Below are 21,119 nucleotides of genomic sequence, written 5' to 3'. Positions count from 1 at the left end.
ATAAATCATGTACAGTAAGGTCTGAAGAGACTGAAATCATACAGAAGAGAAGTCAGTCAGTTGAGTTTGTGGCAAAACCTTTTACAGTACTTGAGTATTGTTGTCTTTTACTGCATATGATAATTCATACTAAGAAAGTAGAACTGAATGACATTCATTATAAGATGATTAGTTAAAACATTTCAAATACACCTGCAGAATATTTTTTCTAGTCATGTATTTCGCCATTGAGGATTTCTTAAAAATAGTGTGTAAAAATCTTGTCTCGTCTCGTCTCGTGAACTCAATCTCGAGTCTCGTCTCGTGAGATACCCGTCTCGTCACACCCCTATATATATATATATATATATATATATATATATATATATATATATATATATATATATATATATATATATATATATATATATATATACACATATACATAAAACCCCATTTACAGAAAAGTTGAGACAGTTTGTAAAATGCAATAAAATTCAGAATCTGTGATTTGTTAATTCTCTTTAAGCTTTATTTTACTGACAAAAGTTCAACTGACCAAGTTAAGGCCCGGTTTTACAGACAGGGCTTGGATTAAGTCAGGATTAGACCTTTAAAAAGCATTACTGGTGTGCATCTTGAGACAAAACAATGGCACTATTTTAATGGACATATTTTAAGATATGTCAAGGCTTATTTAAGAAAAGCCTTGTCTGTGAAACCAGGGGTAATTGTATTTTGTAAATAAACAAATTTTGATTTTCATGGATGCAACACACTCCAAAATAGTTGGGACAGAGGCAAAATAAAGGTGAAAATGTTATAAAATATTGTGGTTAAACTGTAAGTCTACAATAAGCAGGTGAATTGGTAATAGGTGAGGGTATTTTATTTGGGTATAAAAGGAGCATCTCAGGCTTACTAGCAAATATGGGTATTGGCTCACCACTTTGTGGTGATATAATATATACAATATCATGAGAGAATTCTCAAACAATTCAAAAATCACATTTCTCAATGCAAAATTGCAAAAGAATTTAGGTCTTTCAGCATCTAGCATACAAAATATTGTGAAAATATTCATGAAATCCAGAGAAATCTCCGGCCGTGTAGGGCAAGGCAGTAAACCTCTGTTGAATGTGCATGACCTTCGAGCTCTCAGATGGCATTGCATGAGAAACCGTCATACTACTGTGTTAAAAAAATAGCCACATGGGCTTGGGAGTATTTTGGAAAACCGTTGTCACTTAGCACAGTCTTAGCACATCTCTGTTATGCAAGGAGAAAACTATTCATCAATTCAGTGCACAGATGCTGCCAAGTTCCCTGGGCTTGAGCTCATCTCAGATGGTCTAAAAGACAGTGGAAATGTGTGCTGTGGTCAGATGAGTCCACGTTTTAGCTTGTTTTTGAGAAATATGGACATCAAGTTCTCAGTCCCAAAGACAAAAGGGACCAGCTAGACTTTCATCAGCAAAAGGTGCGAGAGCAAACATCTGTCATGGTATGGGGATGCAAATGGAATCAGCGCAAACGGAATGGGTGACTCGCATATGTGTGACGTGGAGGCATTTATTGGGAATGGAAAAGGAGAATCGGACAACGCCGACCACAAACTGTCTTGTATCAGGTGAGATTGGGAAAAAATTCCACTTGCAAAACTGCAAAAATTATATGTCCACTGTGGCTAGTGGTTTTCCAAAGTTACTAGCCACTCAGCATTTTCACTGGCCACAATTTTTCTGTTGGGAAATTACATTTTATATGATAAAAGTTGACTTTGGCATGCTAAAATTACTTGATTTTGAGTCATTTTACTTGATTTGGAAGATTTAAAATGTGATTGGATTGTAATTTTGTGCTACGACGAGTTTAGCTACCTTCCATTTGACTGTAGGCTGAAATTATATTTAACCCGCCAAAGTGGCTAGTGAGAGTGGCTGTCTTACCCGCCACAGCTGAAATCTACCCGCATTTGGCGGGTTGGCGGGTGTTAATGTCAAGCCCTGGTCTCAACTATATGTAAACTATAGTAAAACTACCACATTACTGCCCAAAGAACCTCTCTGGACTTACATAGTTTCGGCTGTGTCTTTTCTGATCACTCGGATCCCAAATGGCTGGTTATTGATTTCGACCTTATACAGTCTCTTGGCTTCGTCTGTCTCTGGTGTGGATGGCAGATTGAGAGGAATGGGGACTTCGTAGCGTGCATCGGCTGGATCGTAGATCTAGATGAACAGGACCAAAATCAAGCTTAGTCTTAATCTCAGTCTTAAATGTATTAATTTATTTTCTTATTAAAAAAAATCCTGTAGCTCAAACAATAGAGCATGGTTACACCAAGGTTATGCATTCAATATCCAAGGGAACGCATGAACAAAGTACAGTATATCTTGGTTGCTTGGATAAAAGAGACTGCCAAATATGTACATTTGAATTGTATGTTTAGTACGGAAGAGGATTAGGGCCAAGCAATAATAAAAAAATAAAACCATCTCGAGATTAAAGTTGTTAAATTTCGAGAAAAAAATTGTTAAATTTCAAGAAAAAAGTCGAAATAAAATGTTGAGAATAAACTCATTAAATTACGAGAAAAAAACTTGTTAAATTTCGAGAAAAAAGTCGAGATAAAATGTTGAGAATAAAGTAATTAAATTACGAGAAAAAAGTCGTTAAATTACGAGAACAAACTCGTTAAATTATGAGAAAAAAAGTCGTTAAATTACGAGAACAAATTCATTAAATTACGAGAATAAATTTGTTAATTTAATGACTTTATTCTCAACATTTTATCTCGACTTTTTTCTCGAAATTTAACGAGTTTATTCTCAACATTTTATCTCAACCTTTTTCTCGAAATTTAACAAGTTTTTCTCATAATTTAATGAGTTTATTCTCAACATTTTATTTTTTCTCGAAATTTAACAACTTTAATCTCGAGATGGTTTTATTTTTGTATTATTGCTTGGCCCTAATCCTCTTCCGTAGTTTAGTCATTGTCTTGGTTTTACCTTCCAACGTAGGCTGTGTTCACTAAGGTATGTGATTTCCACACGGAGCTTGTTGATGTCTCGAGATAGAGAACGCTGACTTTGGAATTCTGTATTGCGGTCGATATCTAGACTGATGCCTCTTTCTGACTGAACCACATTGCTGGCGATGTAGCCATGGGTCTCGGCGTAATAACAACTGGGAATACTTAAAGGCTACAAAAGAGAATAAAAACATACAGAGCATTTACATTACAGCAAATGCAGCAAAAGTACAAATTCACAGCTGTAACAGGAAATACAAGTCTTTCTGTATACAGACCAATCAGTCTTTTTTAAAACAATAGGGTTAAATATTGAATATCTTCTCTCGCTACCTCCCAGATGCAGCCACGGGCTTTGCATTTGGCCTCATCGACGCCATCTTCAGGGTAGCAATCAAAATTTACAGAGGGTGTAGCCTCCCAATGGACTGTATAACTCTTCCCAAGCTCCAACTCCAGATTCGTCAGATGGATCACCTAGCAGACCACAAACACCTAATGATTTATATCATGCAAAAGAGAGCAGGTGTATTCACTTCAGAATCCTAGCCGGCGCCATTGACACCTCTAGTTAAAGGATACGAATGACAAATACTGTTGCGTTTCACAAAGTCTCTTTGTGTTACTTGCTGGATATCCCATAAATTACAGCAGCTGACATTAATGTGTCATGTGTAGTTTAAGACTGAAGTCTGCACGTCCTTGTGTTGTCATTCCAAGACCTTGAGCTCTGGGATAAAAGCAATGCCCTTCATCATAGCCTAATATGTATGTGCTTTTAAGAGCCCTGACAAATTCAATCAGTGGTCTGTGAGCATCCCTGGACACTCACATGGAATGACATGGCCTCTCCTGGTACCCTAGGGAATCCTGCTCCGTATTAAACAGAAGTCGGGCTTTATTTTGTGGATGCAGTTTGTTGGACCGACTTAAAGTCCTAACTACTCTACGTCACGTCGTTGTGTTTTTGTTTATTTTTTTTAGTTTTTCACTTCATTTAGATATATTCTATGAATGTCAAATTATAAGAATTCTGTAAAGCCCTTTGAAGGACAGCTATTTTCATAGGTCTTTTTTATTGGGGAAACCTTGGTTTTTAATGGAATTATTAGATCATGTGGTAATAGCATTGTGCTATTATTTATAACTGTAAAGCAAAAATATTTTCACTACTGTGTAAATGATTACTTTCATTGGAAAAGTGTGGAAAATGCAATTGTATTTATACTTCATGGTGGTATTTGTTGTACAAAAAGAAAAGTGGCGATAGATAGATAGATAGATAGATAGATAGATAGATAGATAGATAGATAGATAGATAGATAGATAGATAGATAGATAGATAGATAGATAGATAGATAGATAGATAGATAGATAGATAGATAGATAGATAGATAGATAGATAGATAGATAGATAGATAGATAGAAAGAAATGTGTTAAATATCCTATTGTCAAGTCATTTTTTACTTTGGTGGTGAAGAGGAAATGCATTAATGTTAAAAATATTATTACCTGCTTGGTAGAATCGTAGTGAACCTGGGACTCGGGCAGAGCGTTAGAAGTGGTACCGTCTGACACAAGAACGAGAGTGGGAGCAGTAGTCACTCCCATTACAGTGATGTCCTCGAACTTCAAGTTGTTTGGATCCGTGAATCCATTGTGGACGACGTCCATTGTCAAGACACCCTGATCCAGTAGAAAAATATCAGATATTAATACAGATTAAAATTTTACAAGATGTAATGACTTAAATAAAAATGATTTAAATGTTGCTGTTTGGACATACAATGTAATGTCATCTAAAAGAAAATACAAACAAACAAACAAAAATGTGACATTAGGATGACGTACATTAACCACTGAAAACTGGTAGCGAATGTGGACGCCAGATGATACAGTATCTGAGAAAGAGAAGTTATGAGAGACAAATAGACTTAAATATCATATACAAGAGTTATTAAGAAACATTAGCCTAAATCTAATAATTTAACTTAAAAAAAAAAAGCCTATTATAGGGCTCAGCAATAAGGATAAACCTGTGACCAATTTGACTTTTTCACTACATCTTAAGATTGTTGCTCACATTCATGTCTTTTTATACTTTGCAGACTCTAACATTTGTTTTTCTTTGCACTGTTAATTTATTGAACATTTTTATATTGCAAATTCTGCTAATGTAAAAAACAAAGTAACCTAACCAAGGTAAAGTTAACTACCTGGCCAACATAGGTGAGGTTTACATGCACCCAAGCAAAATGTTTCTTTACTGTATAAATTTATATTTGTCATGGGGTTAAATTATAGCTGTTCTTGCCAAGTAAAAATCTTTAATGAAACATAAATACACTGTAAAAAATGACCGTGATTTTAACAGTAAAAGACTGGAAAAATGCTGCGGTGAAAAACTGTCAATTGGTTTACAGAAAGTTTCTGTACTATATACGGTGAATAACTGTAATAGATCTAACGGTACATTTAATGTAATTTTACGGTAAAATACCGTTAAATTCACAGTTTTTGGAAGTGAAAAATAACAATTCATTGTAAAATTTACAGTGAAAAAAACATAAATTGACATTCCCACAATTCCCTGCGTGACACTTCACATTTGATATATTTTCGTTGAAATAACTCTGTTTCTTCTTAGTTTTTGTCATTTTTTTCTAATCAGTTATGTACATTAGGGTTTTATGTTACATCTAATGTTGTTAAATTAATGTTTATTGCATTTTTAAAATTTCATGCATGTTACCATGATGGTGTTTAGTGTGTGTGTGTGTGAATGACACTGTGTGCTCCTTCTATATGTTAGTGTTGTCCTCCTCAGCTTGTGGAAAAGCTGCTTGTGATGAACATTGATTCATCATGTGACTCTTATCACCACTGTGTTTGGTGACTGTCAGTGTATTATAAACGTACAAAACAGATATTAGTACTTCATTAGGTTGGTAAATTAACATTATATCAGTTAATGAAATACGTTATTTTACCGTAATTTTTTTACGTTGCTACTGTATTTTTTACGGTAAAGTTCTGGCAACCACAGCTGCCGGTTTTTTACCGTAAATTTTACTGGGATTTTTTTTACAGTGTACATTTTGTTCTGATGAAAAATAAAATGATTTTAAGTGTAAACATTGGATTTATAAGTAGAACTTCGGGCTTGAAGAAAAACATCCGTATTGTTGAGCCCTCATAAGGTAGAGTTTTGTTTCTGAGAGTGAACTGTAGGAGACAAAAAATAACTTTTAATTAATAGCAAGTCCCTCAAAAATACCTAGAGAGTCTCCGTCATCCCAAAATAGCTCGCCTGACGCAGCCTTGTTGTCATCAAGAGCAATGATCAGTCCCATGGGACGAAGTCGGCTGAGGGAACACATAACTTTCATCACACAAACGTACAACTTTTTACCAGAAACTGAAGAGCAGATAGAAAACGGATCCTTTGAAGTTCATATGGGATTCTTGTTTGTGAATAACATGTCACAGATACCTTACAGCAAAGTGGGATGAATTTTAAATAAGTTGTACTTCACCTTGTATTTGTGAAGCATTCTTATATCACCCCACTTTATGTGCAAGTACACCCCAAAAGATACTATGAGAGATACAGTACATTTCCATTTCTATTGTTAAAGGTGTAAAATATTCAGAGGGAAATAAAAGCGCTATATAATAAATCGCTATTGAGCACAGAGAGAAATTTGAACAATTTTCCTAATGTTTAATGGAAACTCAGGCCTCATGCAGATGAGCAGGAATGAGATGAATGAAAACACAGAACTACCTCTGAGAGGGAAAAAAAAAAAAAGATAAATGTTTGAAACACACAGAGGCAAGTGCAAAAACAAACCCATCTAAATATTTGTCTGTTTTTAATATAAACTCACACTGTAATGTTAATCATGTTATGGTGATGTTGTGAATCATATTACAATGGTACAAAATGATGATCATTATCATATGCACAAAGAATATTATGGAAAAGTTTTTTTTGACATTATTGGTAAAATGTTTTAGGTGAAATCTATTTTTTTTTGAGGTTCCCATCATTACCTGTCTACGGTGGTGACATCTGGTCTTTGAATAGGCAGAATGGCTCCGCCTCTCAGGTGTAAACCAAGTTTATCTTCGGTCAGGTTCATGCTAACCTTCACTTTGCGTTCTGTAATCTTCGTCTCCTATAAAACCAATCAAAAATGTATATACATTTATATATGCGTACTGTATGTGTGTTTGATTAGAGGGAGGGAACAAAAATGTAGAAAAAAATCTTTTAAAAAATACCCTATAAAAAATAACACACTACTCTTCAAAAGTTTGGGATCAGTAATTTTTTTAAGGAATTGATACATTTTATTTGATCAAAAGTGATAGTAAAAGCATTTATAATGTTACAAAAGGTTTACTTTATGTTCATCAAAGAATCCAGAAAAAAAGTATCATGGTTTCCAATCAATCAATCAATCAATCAATCAATCAATCAATCAATCAATCAATCAATCAATCAAAAATGCTATTTTTTTCATAATTATAAGATTATAATTTAAAAACAAAATAAACAAACAAAAAGAATAAACAAATCACTAGATTTAGGTCCAGAGTCATAGTTTCTGCCAAACTACACTTGATAACAAGATATTCACCATCACTTTGATAAAGATAGCATAAAATAAAGATAATCTAAAAAGCTTATTATTACATTGTTAATTTTACAGTAATAACATTAACTGTAATCACTATAATATTTCTGAGCTTAACATACTTATTTTCAGCATGGTTTTCCTTGTTGTTAATTCACCTCACACTGCCTGAATTACCCGTCTCTTGCACAAGACCCCTCACCCCTCTGACTGTGCGTCTAGGTCAATGCTGAGATGCCAAGACAGACATTGAGTCTCCTCTCTATCCATAAGTCATTTCAGATCCAATCAGGTTCTCCATGTAGCTCCTCTCCATCAAATCTCTCTTCCTCTGCTAGGGTCATTCACAACCTGCTTTGCCAATCATGGCTTCTGTAATCGACCTATTCTGAGACGTAAGGGACCAATCCTATCAGTGATCTAAGTGGTGGTAGTTTATCTGGCTAAAGCACTAACCAGACTCTAGAGGGGCTTAAACGAAAAACTCTGCCTCTGACTCACTAAAGGAACAAGTCGGTAGTTTCAAGCACAGATTTTATTGGAATAACTCACCCCAAAAATGTACATTTTACCATTATTTACTGATGCAAGACGATGGTCTTACCGTCTCAAAGTCATACCAGATGGCATCTGGGATATAGGCCTCCACAGTTGCAACACCCTAAAACAGAAGAGTCAGCCGTGTTAAGATGTAAATGCATACCCTAAACATAATGACAGATATTATTTTAATAATTAGCATTATTCATTAAACTAATGGGGATGCCATCATGATTAGTGATATTTCAGAGACACCTGACATGTTTTTTTTTTTTTTCAAGCTTCAGAAAGAGAATATGAGCGAGATATTGGAGAGTATAAGCTGACAGAAAGAGAACGAACTAAAAAAATAGTTGATTCATGCCTGTGCCTAAGGGAAAACCCACTGTACACTTCTGATGGTAGTACTCTAATATGATATTCATATCAAGCTGAAAGAACTGGTCATGGGTGACTTTAAGACAGCAACAGTGTTTCACAAAATGGAAAGATACTCCAAATAACGATTAACCTGAGCCACTTTGATGCCATTGTAAATATAAACACTTGGGAAACATAAACAGCCTACAGTTAGTAACTATACTAATTAGCAGAAGGTCCATATAAATTGTACTTTTAATTTTATTTTTTTTATTTATTTATTTTTGTCCTTTTAACATAATCCTAAACCCTAGGGATAACTTAGAAGAAAAAAATTAAAAAGCAAAATAAATATAATATATAATATATAAATAAATAAATAAATAAATAATAAATACCCTACTATTTAAAATTTTGGAGTCTGTAAGATTCTTTAATGTTTTTGAAAGAAGTCTCTTCTGCTCACCAAAGCTGCATTTATTTAATCAAAAATACAGTAAAAACAGTAATATTGTGAGATATTATTACAATTTAAAATAACCATTTTCTAATTTAATATATTTTAAAATTTAATTTATTTTTGTGATGGCAAAACCTAATTTTGTGAAATATTTTTAATAACTGTTTTCTATTGTAATATATTTGAAAATTTAATTTATTATGGATTTTCAGCATCACTACTCCAGTCTTCAGTGTTACATGATCCTTCAGAAATCATTCTAATATACAGATTTGCTGCTCAAGAAACATTTCGTATTATAACCAATGTTAAAAATTTTGTTTAATATTTTATACAGTTTCCTTTTTATAAGTCCTGACCCCCACAGAGTGGTGGCTTCTCACTCTTTGAAGCTCACCAACATAAGTATTTGAGAGCGTCAAGATGAATAAGAACATTTGAGAATTTAAAAAAAGATGGCTAAGATGACAAAAATTCAGAAGGTGGAAATAGATTTCCCTAGTCAAAACCCATGTTGAGAAGATTAAAGTTCAACTGATCTGCAAGTTAGATGTTGGGTGTCATTAAATTAATGCTTGCGAGATGAAAAACAACAGCAGTTTTTCTTCTTCTCTGCAACTTGTTATAGCACCTAACAACTTTTTTCCATACCACATGGTCCAGTAATTATCATAATCTTTCATGCATCTGATGCATATGGATTTTGCTGCTGATTGAAGTGTTTACATCACATACCCTCCCTAAAGATTTGAATAACCCCAACGCACGCGTCTCGACGTATGCATATCAAACTTTCTCAAAATGGGCCTTTTGCCATGTTCTCCTGGGAAGCTCTTTGAACATGAAGATTTTCAGTCATATTCTTGATAAAATGCACAAAGCCTGTTCAAACAATTCATCACCCATTTTCACATGGCCGCAATCTATATTCAGTTCTAATTTCTTCATAATGAGGTCGACGAACTCATTAGAAAGAGAGAAAAGGAGGCGATGGAAATGAAAAGAGTGAGAAAAAAGTCCCATCTTCCTCGTATTTGTCCCAGAGGAGGTCATCTGCATGGGCCCAGAGGAAGCCATACAACTGCCTGTGTGTGTGTGTATGTGTTCACTTACAGGATCCAACACAGGTGTGATAAGAAGGTGTGCTCCCCACAAGAACTGCTTGTCCACCGCCCAGGTTTCACTGTCGGAATAGAACCTGCAGAGAAACAAAATAGTCTTATAAAGCATATAGTTCCTGGATGCTGACTGGTTAATACAACCAACTAACTAACTAAATAAAACTAAAACAAACAAACAAAAAAAAACATGGTAATTAAAATATGGTTTAAAAAGGTAATCTGTGAATATACACTATATAATTCAAAAGTTTGGTGTCAGTAAGATTTTATTTATTTTTATTTTTTTAAAGGAGACTCTTAAAGGGTTAGTTCACCCAAAAATGAAAATAATGTCATTAATTACTCACCCTCATGTCATTCTACACCCCTAAGACCTTCGTTCATCTTCAGAACACAAATTAAGATATTTTTGATTAAATCTGATGGCTCAGTGAGGCCTGCATAGACAGCAATGGTACTTCCTCTCTCAAGATCCATAAAGGTACTAAAAACATATCTGAATTAGTTCATGTGAGTACAGTGGTTCTACCTTAATATTATAAAGCGATAAGAATATTTTTTGTGCGCCAAAAAAAACAAATAACGACTATTTAACAATATCTAGTGATGGCCGATTTCAAAACACTGCTTCTTGAAGCTTCGGAGCTTTATGAATCAAATCAGTAGATCGGAGCGCCAAAGTCATGTGATTTCAGCAGTTTGGCGGTTTGATACGCGATCTGAATCACTGACTCGACTCAAAAGATTTTGAAATCAGCCATCACTGGATATTGTTTTTTTTTTTTTTTGCAGCACAAAATATATTCTTGTCGCTTTATAATATTAATATTGAACCACTGAACTCACATGAACTGATGTAAATATGTTTTTAGTACCTTTATGAATCTTGAGAGAGGAAGTGACATTGCTCCCTATGGAGGCCTCACTGAGCCATCGGATTTCAACAAAAATATCTTACTTTGTGTTCCGAAGATCAACGAAGGCCTTATGGGTGTAGAACGACATGAGGGTGAGTAATAAATTACATTATTTTCATTTTTGGGTGAACTAAACCTTTAAGCTCGCTTAATACTGTTAAATATTATTACACTTTAAAATAACTGTTTTCTATTTTAAAATATTAAAATGTAATTTATTCCTGTGATGTCAATACCAAATTTGCAGAAGCCATTTATTATTATTATTATTATTATTATTATTATTATTATTGATGTTAAACAGTTGTGCTTTTTTTTTTTTTTTTTTTTTTTTTTTTTAAGATTTTTTGTTGAATGGAAATTTCAAAAGAACAGTATTTATTGTAAATAGAAATATTTTGTAACTATGTAAGAGTACTGTCACTTTTGATCAATGTAATGCATCTTTACTGAATAAAGTACTTATGAATGGTTATGTATTTACTTAAAATTATTAAGTTGATGAATTAAACTCAAAAAAAGGCATTCAAACTACAATATTTTTCTTCTACACAGATCTCATTTAGAAATACACAAAGTTAATATACAGAACCAACTGTTTGTTGTTGAGGCTGACTCACTCATGCATCATGGGACGCACTACAGTCTCTCCATTAGTGTGGGCCTTGTAGAACAGCGTGTAAAGGTATGGCAGGAGGGTGTATCGGATGTTCAGGTAATGCTTGGAGGTGTTCACCAAGAGAGAATCAGCACCATATGATGCAGGGTCCTGGTCCTGTTAGAAAAGGGACATAAAACTAGTCATGGAGAGTAAGCTGAAGAGCAAAGAGAAGCTGAGTGGGAAATGGATTTTACTGTGTGGATACTGATAATATGTTCATCATGGCGGAGAGCCATCGGTCCCGGAGACAGCCGTGGAATGATTACTCTCTGACTAAAAGGTCAAATCTTATTCATCTAATTTCACCAAGAATATCATTTTCCATTCATCCTCATTTGCCCTCTCAAACTCTCGCTCCGGAGGTCTGATTGCTTCTCTCACGCCAATCTCACAATGATGATTAGAGAAATAAATCTTCTACAAATAGCATTTAAAGAGAGAGGACACGCTTGTAATTCAGAGCATTGCCGTTTGGCTAGTAACATGTATCAGAGATGTTAGAAGACGAAGATGCTTTGTATACTTAGACTGATTGTTTATTGGTATTCAGAGGGCAGGACGTACTTTGTAACCTTGTGCGTTGTGGTTACGGCTGAAGGGGTAGAATGCACCAACTTGCATCCAACGTCTACAAAGCTCCTCTGATGAGTCGTCGAAGAACCCACAGATGTCCGCACCGACCTGCAGAATAAAATCATGAGATTCAGAATCTCTCCAGAGGTGGGGAAGAAAAAAAAAATCACAGTGTGAACTCTGTTTCTCCAAAACAGTGAGGTGATTAAATAGAGATCAAGTGGCGATTCAGGGAAAAAAGACAGCAGTCAACTCATAAACGTCTCCCCAGAGCAGTGGTTCCCAACCACGTTACTGGAGGCAGCCCAACACTGCACATTTTGCATCTCTCCTTTATCTGACGCACCTATTTCAGGTCTTGAAGTCTCTACTAATGAGTTGATGATCTGAATCAGGTGTGTTTGATTAAGGAGACATGGAAAACATGCAGTGTTGGGGCCTCCAGGAATTAGGTTGGGAACCCCTGCCCTAGAGTTTAAGAAAAGACCTAAAAAATGAGCTAATTTTTTTCAAAATACCAAAGTCTGCTATTAAAAGCCTCAAATATGAACTCATTCCAAGATCAATTTGTCTCATTTGTGTTCGTTTTTGAATCTCAAAAGTAAAATTGGTTACAATTTAATTAGACAGTCAAATTTAGACATTCTACAAACTATAAGTAACTTTGCAACTACATGTCAACTTTCATTAGAGCAATAGACTGTTACACCGTGTCTTAACCATAGGTCTTAACCAGAAGCGATGCAATAAGATTCCAGCGATAAACAATTTGTGTGTCCACATCAGACGCAACGCGACTATGAGATGCGATAATGTCGATCAAAAATCACAGCCAATCAGAAAAGCGAGTGGGCGGGCTCTCTCTCTCGGCATGCCCCAACGGCGCTCGCAACAAAATGGATGAGTACATAATGAAATTCATGAATATTACACCATTTTAACATTATTGAAAATACATACTAAGTTACTGAAACAATTTTTGTCATAGAATACACTTGTCTGTTCACAGTGAGTTGACAGTTTGAACCTTCTTTTTTCCTTTTATTTATTTTGAAGATCTGAGGTGAATTGTTCATTGTTATCATTTCCATATTTTGTGTCGTGGCTATTTAGGACAAAAACTCTGATTAACATGGAAAATATACCTTTTATCGTGTGTCTCGGGTTAGTAGAATAATTTGATTTACTTGCAAAATTACTTACAGTCAGTAGAATGTCTGTTTAAAGGCACCATCGAAAGTGTTAGCAAATATTATTATAAAATTATTGACTCATTTGTGTCTATTTTTAATTCCCTTATGGAATTTTCAGAGAGGTAGTTACTTAAAAGAAGTTGCTTAAATAAATCTCCTGTTCTTTGAAAGAAAAAAATGGAACTCAGTTGAGATTAAGTAGAGAGTTGCTTAAGTCTCATAGTTCTTAGATGTTTCTCCTGAGAAAAAGACCCAGGAGATTCTTCATAAGAGATCTTAACAATGTCTCAAACTGTGCTCAGATTTGCAAAAACACCAAAGTCTGAAATCAAAAAGTGAGAAATCTCAATATGAACAAATACTGATAATAAAAATAAGTGGTTTAAAAATGATTTACCTCAAAGTACAAATCACAGTAAGTTTGATGATCAGATATTATGCAACCCCTGCTTTTAAACGCAGCAATAGCAAGAGATGTATACACTGTCCGTCTCATGATGAATTCATTGGATCTGACTGTTGAGTCGACCAGTCAATGTTAACTCAATTCTACCTGAACACTGAGTCCAAATGCCTATTCAATTTCTCATTGCATTTCATGGAAACACAATCAAAACCAAAAGCTTTCTCTAAAAGCTTTCTATGTCTCACAATGGGGGCTGTTGTGTTACGAAGAAAGACTGGTGTCTACCATCAATTAGTGTCAGAAACCACTTACGTAAGGTATTCCAAAGAGGTTGAACTCCAGCATGCCTGGTATAGCCCACTTAATGTCATTCCAGTTGGCGCCATTGTCACCCAACCAGTGCCCAGCGTATTTGCCAACCCCGGGGAAGGAGGAGCGGGAAAAGACCATGGAACGGCTTTTCCCAAACACTCTTCTCGCCGCCCTGGAAGCAGAAACACAATTTTAGAGCTAAAGGGAATGTTGGCACCAGAATAAAACGACATAAAAGAGGGCATTTAAAAGACACAGCGCCAAGTAGGGTGGCCCAGGAAACTATAGAGATGAAAAACATAAAAGCAGGAGTTAAGTGGGAGTTAAGCTGAATGAGAGAGGGGGCGTAGAGAAACGAGAGTGGAACAAATCAATGATGTAGAAATTACAAGATGAGTAAAACAGATTTCCTGCTGAAAATAAAAAGAGCAAGCATGATACAACTCAACCCTGCTTTGAGGAAAACATCCTGCCATATGACAATATTGAGTGTACGTTAGTAAAACACTGAATCACGCGTGATGCTGCTTGAGTCACTACTACTGACTCAGAGCTGTCGTGTGCTGTTCCACATTCATTAAATAAATCATTTCAAATCTGAAAAAAAAAGGGGGGGGGGCCCTTTTATTCATTTTCTATTGCTTGCACTAGGAAAGAAAAAAGTTTGATTCAATTTCCTTGCATTCAACTGACCTCATTATTACAATATATACATTTATATTAGGAAATTCTTTTGGAAAGAAATCAAATTGCTGAAGAATACAAAGAAAAATAATGAAATTAAATGAATAAAATAAAATAAACATTTATTTTTTTAAAGATTAATTATTATTACCAAAATGAAAAAAAAGTTTTCCTTAATCCTAGCTCTATTATGTGAAAGAAAAAATGGTTCAGTTTTCTTTTATTAAAGGTACATCCTAAAATATATATTTTTAGCAAATTCTTTGGAAAGAAATTAAAGGTTTTTCTAAAGACCACAAAAATAATTATTAATTTATTATTATTTAACATAGATTTAAATGTGAAGTAAATACTAAAATAGTAGGTAAAGATATTTAACAATGGATAATACAAAAACAAATAAATATTTCATAACTCTGATATTCTCTATAGCATCTACATTCATTGCATCCATATCCACAGCATTCATATCTATTCCACTGCCATGCAATGTTGAAGACAACCAACATAAGTAATTCCCCATAATGCACAAATAATTTATATGACTTATATGACTAATTTATATGACTTAAAATGTTTATTCGCAAAGAAATGGGAATCGTATTTCTGAAGGCAGTCTCTAGAGCAAAAAAAATGCATCCTCCACAGAGTATCATGCTAGAAAAAAGATCCTAAAATGAAGAAATATCCTTTTATTGGTTAATTAAAAACCATCCCTGCATTTTATTTCCAACTTAAAAAAGGTGCTTGCAAAATGAAGAAAATGAGTTTGTTATCCAGAGGCAATCCAGAGGGTTAAAGTAATAATAATAATAATAATAATTTGATAAACTTTATAAAACGTTCTGCCCTTGATTCTGATTGGCCAATAGCTGTGTTTTAATTCACGTTATTAAACACGGCTATGACCGCTTCACCCAATGGTTCTGTGTATCACTGCACAACACCCTTAGCAACCACTCTAAGCAACGTAAACTGTATGTTCTCAATTGATATTGTTCACTGAAGCTTACTGTATTACGTAGAAGAGTATTGTGAGAAGGTCGAGTGAGCGAGTTTATTACCTCCATTCAGATTAAGCATTTTCCATTAGGTCAGTCCTATGTTCATAATAATAATAATAAAAAAAAACGTTTAAATGTTCGATGTATTATCTTGTCCTTTTAACAATTAATGGGTTTTCCCGTGACTGACAGCTTTAGTCAAAGCATTTGTCAATTGCATCTTGTTCCGTGTTCACAACAATTCAGTCTTTTCAATATAAAAGTCTTCGCTACTGACTGACTCATAAAGACAGTCTTTGCTGCCATCTAATCGAATAATAACATAACTTCTTTTGCTGTTCACGGTCAGGGACTATTTTTTCCAGCAGAAGGAAGGCTTTTAGCAAAAGTTTACTTCATGAAAGTTGCATTGATACATATTTTTGGCTTTAATATTTGTATTGTGTGGTAACTGTTTTATAAAAGCAATAAGGTACTCGAGGCTAGTGCTGTATCATGAATAAGTCACAGCTTTGTGTCGTGCCTAACAACGCCCTTCAGCCGTGACTTATTCACGATACAGCACAGCCTTTCGTACCTTATTGCTTACATATAGTATACACTATCATTCAAAACATAAACCTCCCTCCCACAACCACCCAGAACATTTATGAAAATTAAGCGTAAACAAAATTCAAAAACATTCATGGTTATGCTGTCACAACCATGAGCACATTAACATATGACTATCCACTGGTAAATATGACATTGTGGTGATGTTCACCTGCATTAATCATTCTTTGACAGGATTAGAAAGCAGCGTCAGCTAATCATAAGAGAGATCATTTGCATATAGAGTGTGAAAAAACCAACACTTACTTCTCAGTGGCCAGGACCATAGAGTACCCATAGAGACTGTGGACATCATAGTGGGTCCCCCATTTGTGTCTAGCATCCATACATAAGGTCTTACTGTACATCAGGTCATCAAGGATACCTTTAGAGTAGAATGGAAATAAAGAATACAGATGGTGAGGAAATGCTTAGCTGTTATGCATCTGCTATCAATAAATCTAGCGCTAGATGCATTTCAGACTCACGTGGGGTGAATGGAGGATAGTTGAGTTTGTTATTAGCACAGCCTTTGATGCCTCCCTTCACAAAATTGGCCACCTCATTCATGTCCTTAGAAATAAAACAGCAATTAGTTCAGCGCTTCCCTAATTCAGGGAGCTAATTATCTTGAGATTAAAGCATCACCCTTTAGGGAGGCTTTAAAGTCAACATGAAATGGCATTCGCAAAAGTAATCCAAGTCAAAATATTCAGTGAGAAAAAGAAAAAAAAAAAAGTCAGACTGGACTTGATTTTATCATTCAGGAATTAACTAGATGGTGTAAAATTCGTGAGTCTCCACTGGTTTCTTGATTGTAATATTTTTGAAAAATGCATTTTCTGTAAAGCTGCTTTGAAACGATATGTAAGCCTATTGGAAAAAAAGCGCTATACAAATAAACATGAATTGAAATTTTGATTTTATGTTGACTTTAAAGCTTTTGCAGTTTATACTGTACTGTAGATCAGAGTTTATAGAGTTTTGCTGTGTTTGAATATCATGATTAATACATATTGAGTCAGTGGCATATATAATATTGATTTGGAGACTCTGTAGGAAGTTGGAGATTGGAATCAGAACATTTTTCATGACCTTTCATGACTTTTTCACCAAGTCGTAAAATGATCAAGTTCAATATATGGTCATGGGTAATGATCTCTGCGGGTTACTTACAATCCAGAGAGCATCATGCTTGATTTCTCCGTAGAATAGCAAAATTTCATTAACCCACCATTCAATGCAAGCATCGTTAGTGTAGTCAGGAAACACGGTTTCCCCTGGCCAGACCTGTGATAAGCGAGAGAGGAGGAAATGTGCTTAACTGTCAAATATATTTAAATATATGCTATTTATTTTGATTATTTCGGTAAAATGCCTCAGTTTTATGAGATTCTAATCACAAACATCACCCCCCCCCCCCCCAACCCCCCAGTTTTATTTATGTCTTTATGTTTTTAAGCCACTGGCGTTTCCATTTCCTCTTGTGTTCTTTTATTTTCCTCATCTCACATGGCTCTGAGCTGCATGAAAGCGTGATATTAAACTCTAATGCAAAATCAATGCCCACATTGACCTGAAATAAAACTATAAAAAAGCAATTAGCATCTGCCTGCGCCTAATCGTCTAAATAATCACAAACGATATTATTGCCATGTGATATGTGTCTTGTTGCCCTGAGGGGTGGTTGATATATGATCTAATTCAATGTTTCAGATGTTAAATTAATGGTCTCTCTCATGGCAATCACATGGCAACTCCAGAAGTCCTTCATTAAACCCTTCAATTATTCAGTGTCTCTTTACTTATTCTATACTTCATTATAAATATCTATTCTAATTTTTTCACAAGGTTCAATTTTGTTTGTATACATTTTTACAAGACACCACAAGATTAATTATTAAACAAAGTCAGTAAATACAAAATAATCAGTAAGTTTTATAAATAAGAGCTGGTTCTCAATTCCAACTGTGGTAACAATTAGCCAACATAATACCGTGATCAGGATTATCTTTGGAGGATCTTACCTCTCCTAGTAAAGGTGTTTCCCCATCTGATTCAGTGACCCAAGCATGAGCTGCATGTCCTCTTTCAAGTGCTTCATAGGGTCCATTTATCCTCGAACCTGTGGACACAGCAGGATCCTACCAAAAAGAAAATGTTTTAAGGTACTCAACTAAACACTCTCAAAAAACACTGAAATGTACGAGACAAAACTTGCTGTCCAAAAGTCAGAACTAACTTGCCAACCTATAAAACCCTACACCTTAACATAAATTAAATTTCAATAGCAATGGCTCACCAGTATGATGATGTATTTCTGATTTTTTTCATGCATGTAATCAGCAAACTGAGGCAAGTCCCTAAATTTATCCATATCATAGGTGAAGATCTTTTTGTCCTCCATGTAGTCAATATCAGTGTATTGGACATCCTGGAACACAAAACAATATGGACATAAATAATGGTTTGACTTTGAGTCCATTAAAATCAACATTTTCTTCTCTCGTTGAATATCCTGTTTTACTTTAGCATCAAATTACAGAAGTTAAACAAGTTGTTAAAATTCATATTTGTGTCAAGCCATTCTTGTTCTACCAGAACTATGGCACTGAAGTCTCGTCCTTAATTTCTCCTTTAGAATCAGCTCCTTCAGCTCCTTCAGCTTATGCCTCTTTTGCATGCTAATATTGTCCAGTCACTGTTGTTTGTTTTGATTCTTTAAGGCTTGACTTCCATCAAACATCAGCAGATGGTGAGATTCTCCTGCCAGTAATTTGCTAATGGCAATCAGGCGGAGATGCAATATCCTGACATGCTAAAGCCCTCTTTGTTCGGATTACATCAAACATTGAGCTTCAATACATCTTTCAGCAATTAGAACCCAACCATAAGGTACTAAACGTTTCTAACTGCATTTACAGGTGAAATTCACATATGTGAAGTTATTATTTATAAAGCTTTGTTCTGTGCTCTCAATTGTGGCTTTGAAGTGCTGGGTGGAATCAAGTTTTGTAGAACAAAGCGAGGACCCTCCTTCTGTTCCTGGCACTTACATACGGAAGCCCGGCCAGTCGGTTCCTCTCCACAACTTTCTTCACCTCGTCCAGGCTGCCATAGTCCCAGCGAGAGATTTGGAAGCCCAGAGACCAGTATGGAGGGATGAAAGGCCTGCCAATCAGCTGGAGACACATAAAGCAATGTTAAACATGCTGAACATCACAGGACTCCCTCAGGCTAATCTGGAGGTTTCATCTGGGCCTATATGATTTTTACTTCAACCTTCTGCATGAGGTAACATCAATTAGCAGGGATAAAGTTTGGGATCCTGACGACCTTGCCAGGGTTTATTTTACAGTAATGACTGGCTGACTGCTTATTACGGCTGTACTTACCAATAAATAAATAAATGGCCCAGTGCTGTTTTAGTTTTTATTAAAACTGTACATTTCAATTTATTATTATTTTTCATTTTAAATTTAGTTAGAGTTTTAGTAATTTTGTTGTGTGTTTTTGTCATTATTATTATTATTATTATTATTATTATTATTAATTATGTCTATATAGTTCTTATCCATTTTTATTTCAGATTTAGTGCTACAAAGAAAATAAAACATTACTGGCAACTACCTAAAAAGTTTATTTTATATAAAAGTCCTTTAGCCCTATGTTTAGTAATTTTTTCTTTAAATGATAACAACCAATTAGAAAGGTCGAGAAAGTACCAAAGAACAGTTCAGTAAGGTGTTGGAGTCAATATCAAGCACCATTTAAAGGTGGGACGTCCTGTTCTGACACATGGTCACAGGAGCACATGGTGTGAGAAGAAGGCAGTATTATTTGCTTTAGTAATCTTATTTAAAACTACATGAACTGTACATAAAAAAAAATATGTGTGTGTATGAAGGTGTAGAGAAGCCTTTTGTCAGGTTTTATGAAGTTTTTATTTTTATTTTGCATGTTCAGAAATTCAGTTTTTCTTTTCGTAACCTCAGGGCAACGAAAGGGATAATTTTCGAGGAGGTTTTAGACAATACTGTACCTCACATTGGCAACAATGTATTATAGGAAGGGAAGATGCAGGGTTCCTGGGTGTGCAGGAACACCCAAAGTGATGTGCAAAAATTGTAACATACACCACTATGTCACAGCAGAGAAGAACTGCTTTTTGAAGTTTCATACGGAATGAAATCTTATTACATGAAGTACATTATATGGCATAGCACACTACATGATACAGACCTATGCATGTATCAAATTCAATATATCAATGTCTTTCAAGTGCTTTTCCCTTTTTACTTAATGATTTCTTGATTTTTTTTTTTTTTTTTAATTTTTGATTTTGATGATAATTTTCTCTATGACTCTGTTCCATTGTCGCACAACATTGCCCTGAGGCAATGGAAATATATATATATATATATATATATATATATATATATATATATTTTTTTTTTTTTTTTTTTTTTTTTTTTTTTCAATAAAATGTTCCTAAATTATTTTATTTATTTTTTTATGTGCCATCAACATTAATATTTCAAGTAACTTTTTTTTAATGGTTTTAGTTTTAAGTTTAGTTTTAGTTATTGATAATAACCCTGACATGGACATGAAATATCGATGTGATTTGAAATTGT

At 34.7% G+C, this 21,119-nt stretch overlaps 1 protein-coding gene and 1 long non-coding RNA gene across 3 annotated transcripts in view; one reads left to right on the top strand and one right to left on the bottom strand.

Annotated features, from left to right (window-relative positions):
• si (sucrase-isomaltase (alpha-glucosidase)) overlaps positions 1-21,119 on the bottom strand; it is a 66,844-nt gene that overhangs the window by 31,859 nt on the left and 13,866 nt on the right. For both annotated transcript variants that reach the window (XM_048168075.1, XM_048168076.1), the window contains 18 exons: positions 19,539-19,664; positions 18,785-18,916; positions 18,510-18,626; positions 17,659-17,772; positions 16,971-17,055; positions 16,750-16,867; positions 14,204-14,375; positions 12,284-12,400; positions 11,679-11,833; positions 10,134-10,218; positions 8,265-8,321; positions 7,074-7,198; positions 6,295-6,383; positions 4,869-4,918; positions 4,530-4,703; positions 3,350-3,493; positions 2,994-3,188; positions 2,056-2,210 (listed from right to left, as the gene is read on the bottom strand). In XM_048168075.1, the coding sequence (XP_048024032.1) occupies positions 2,056-2,210; positions 2,994-3,188; positions 3,350-3,493; positions 4,530-4,703; positions 4,869-4,918; positions 6,295-6,383; positions 7,074-7,198; positions 8,265-8,321; positions 10,134-10,218; positions 11,679-11,833; positions 12,284-12,400; positions 14,204-14,375; positions 16,750-16,867; positions 16,971-17,055; positions 17,659-17,772; positions 18,510-18,626; positions 18,785-18,916; positions 19,539-19,664 (2,210 nt within the window). The remainder of the gene's footprint in view (positions 1-2,055; positions 2,211-2,993; positions 3,189-3,349; positions 3,494-4,529; positions 4,704-4,868; positions 4,919-6,294; positions 6,384-7,073; positions 7,199-8,264; positions 8,322-10,133; positions 10,219-11,678; positions 11,834-12,283; positions 12,401-14,203; positions 14,376-16,749; positions 16,868-16,970; positions 17,056-17,658; positions 17,773-18,509; positions 18,627-18,784; positions 18,917-19,538; positions 19,665-21,119) is intronic.
• LOC125253897 lies at positions 1,098-19,613 on the top strand. The gene is made up of 3 exons (XR_007181563.1): positions 1,098-1,609; positions 19,209-19,377; positions 19,476-19,613. It is a non-coding gene; the product is annotated as an uncharacterized LOC125253897 (long non-coding RNA).

The sequence above is a fragment of the Megalobrama amblycephala genome, linkage group LG19 (genome assembly GCF_018812025.1).
Source record: "Megalobrama amblycephala isolate DHTTF-2021 linkage group LG19, ASM1881202v1, whole genome shotgun sequence".
Lineage (NCBI taxonomy): Eukaryota > Metazoa > Chordata > Actinopteri > Cypriniformes > Xenocyprididae > Megalobrama > Megalobrama amblycephala.
This window is presented reverse-complemented; position numbering and strand designations above follow the sequence as displayed.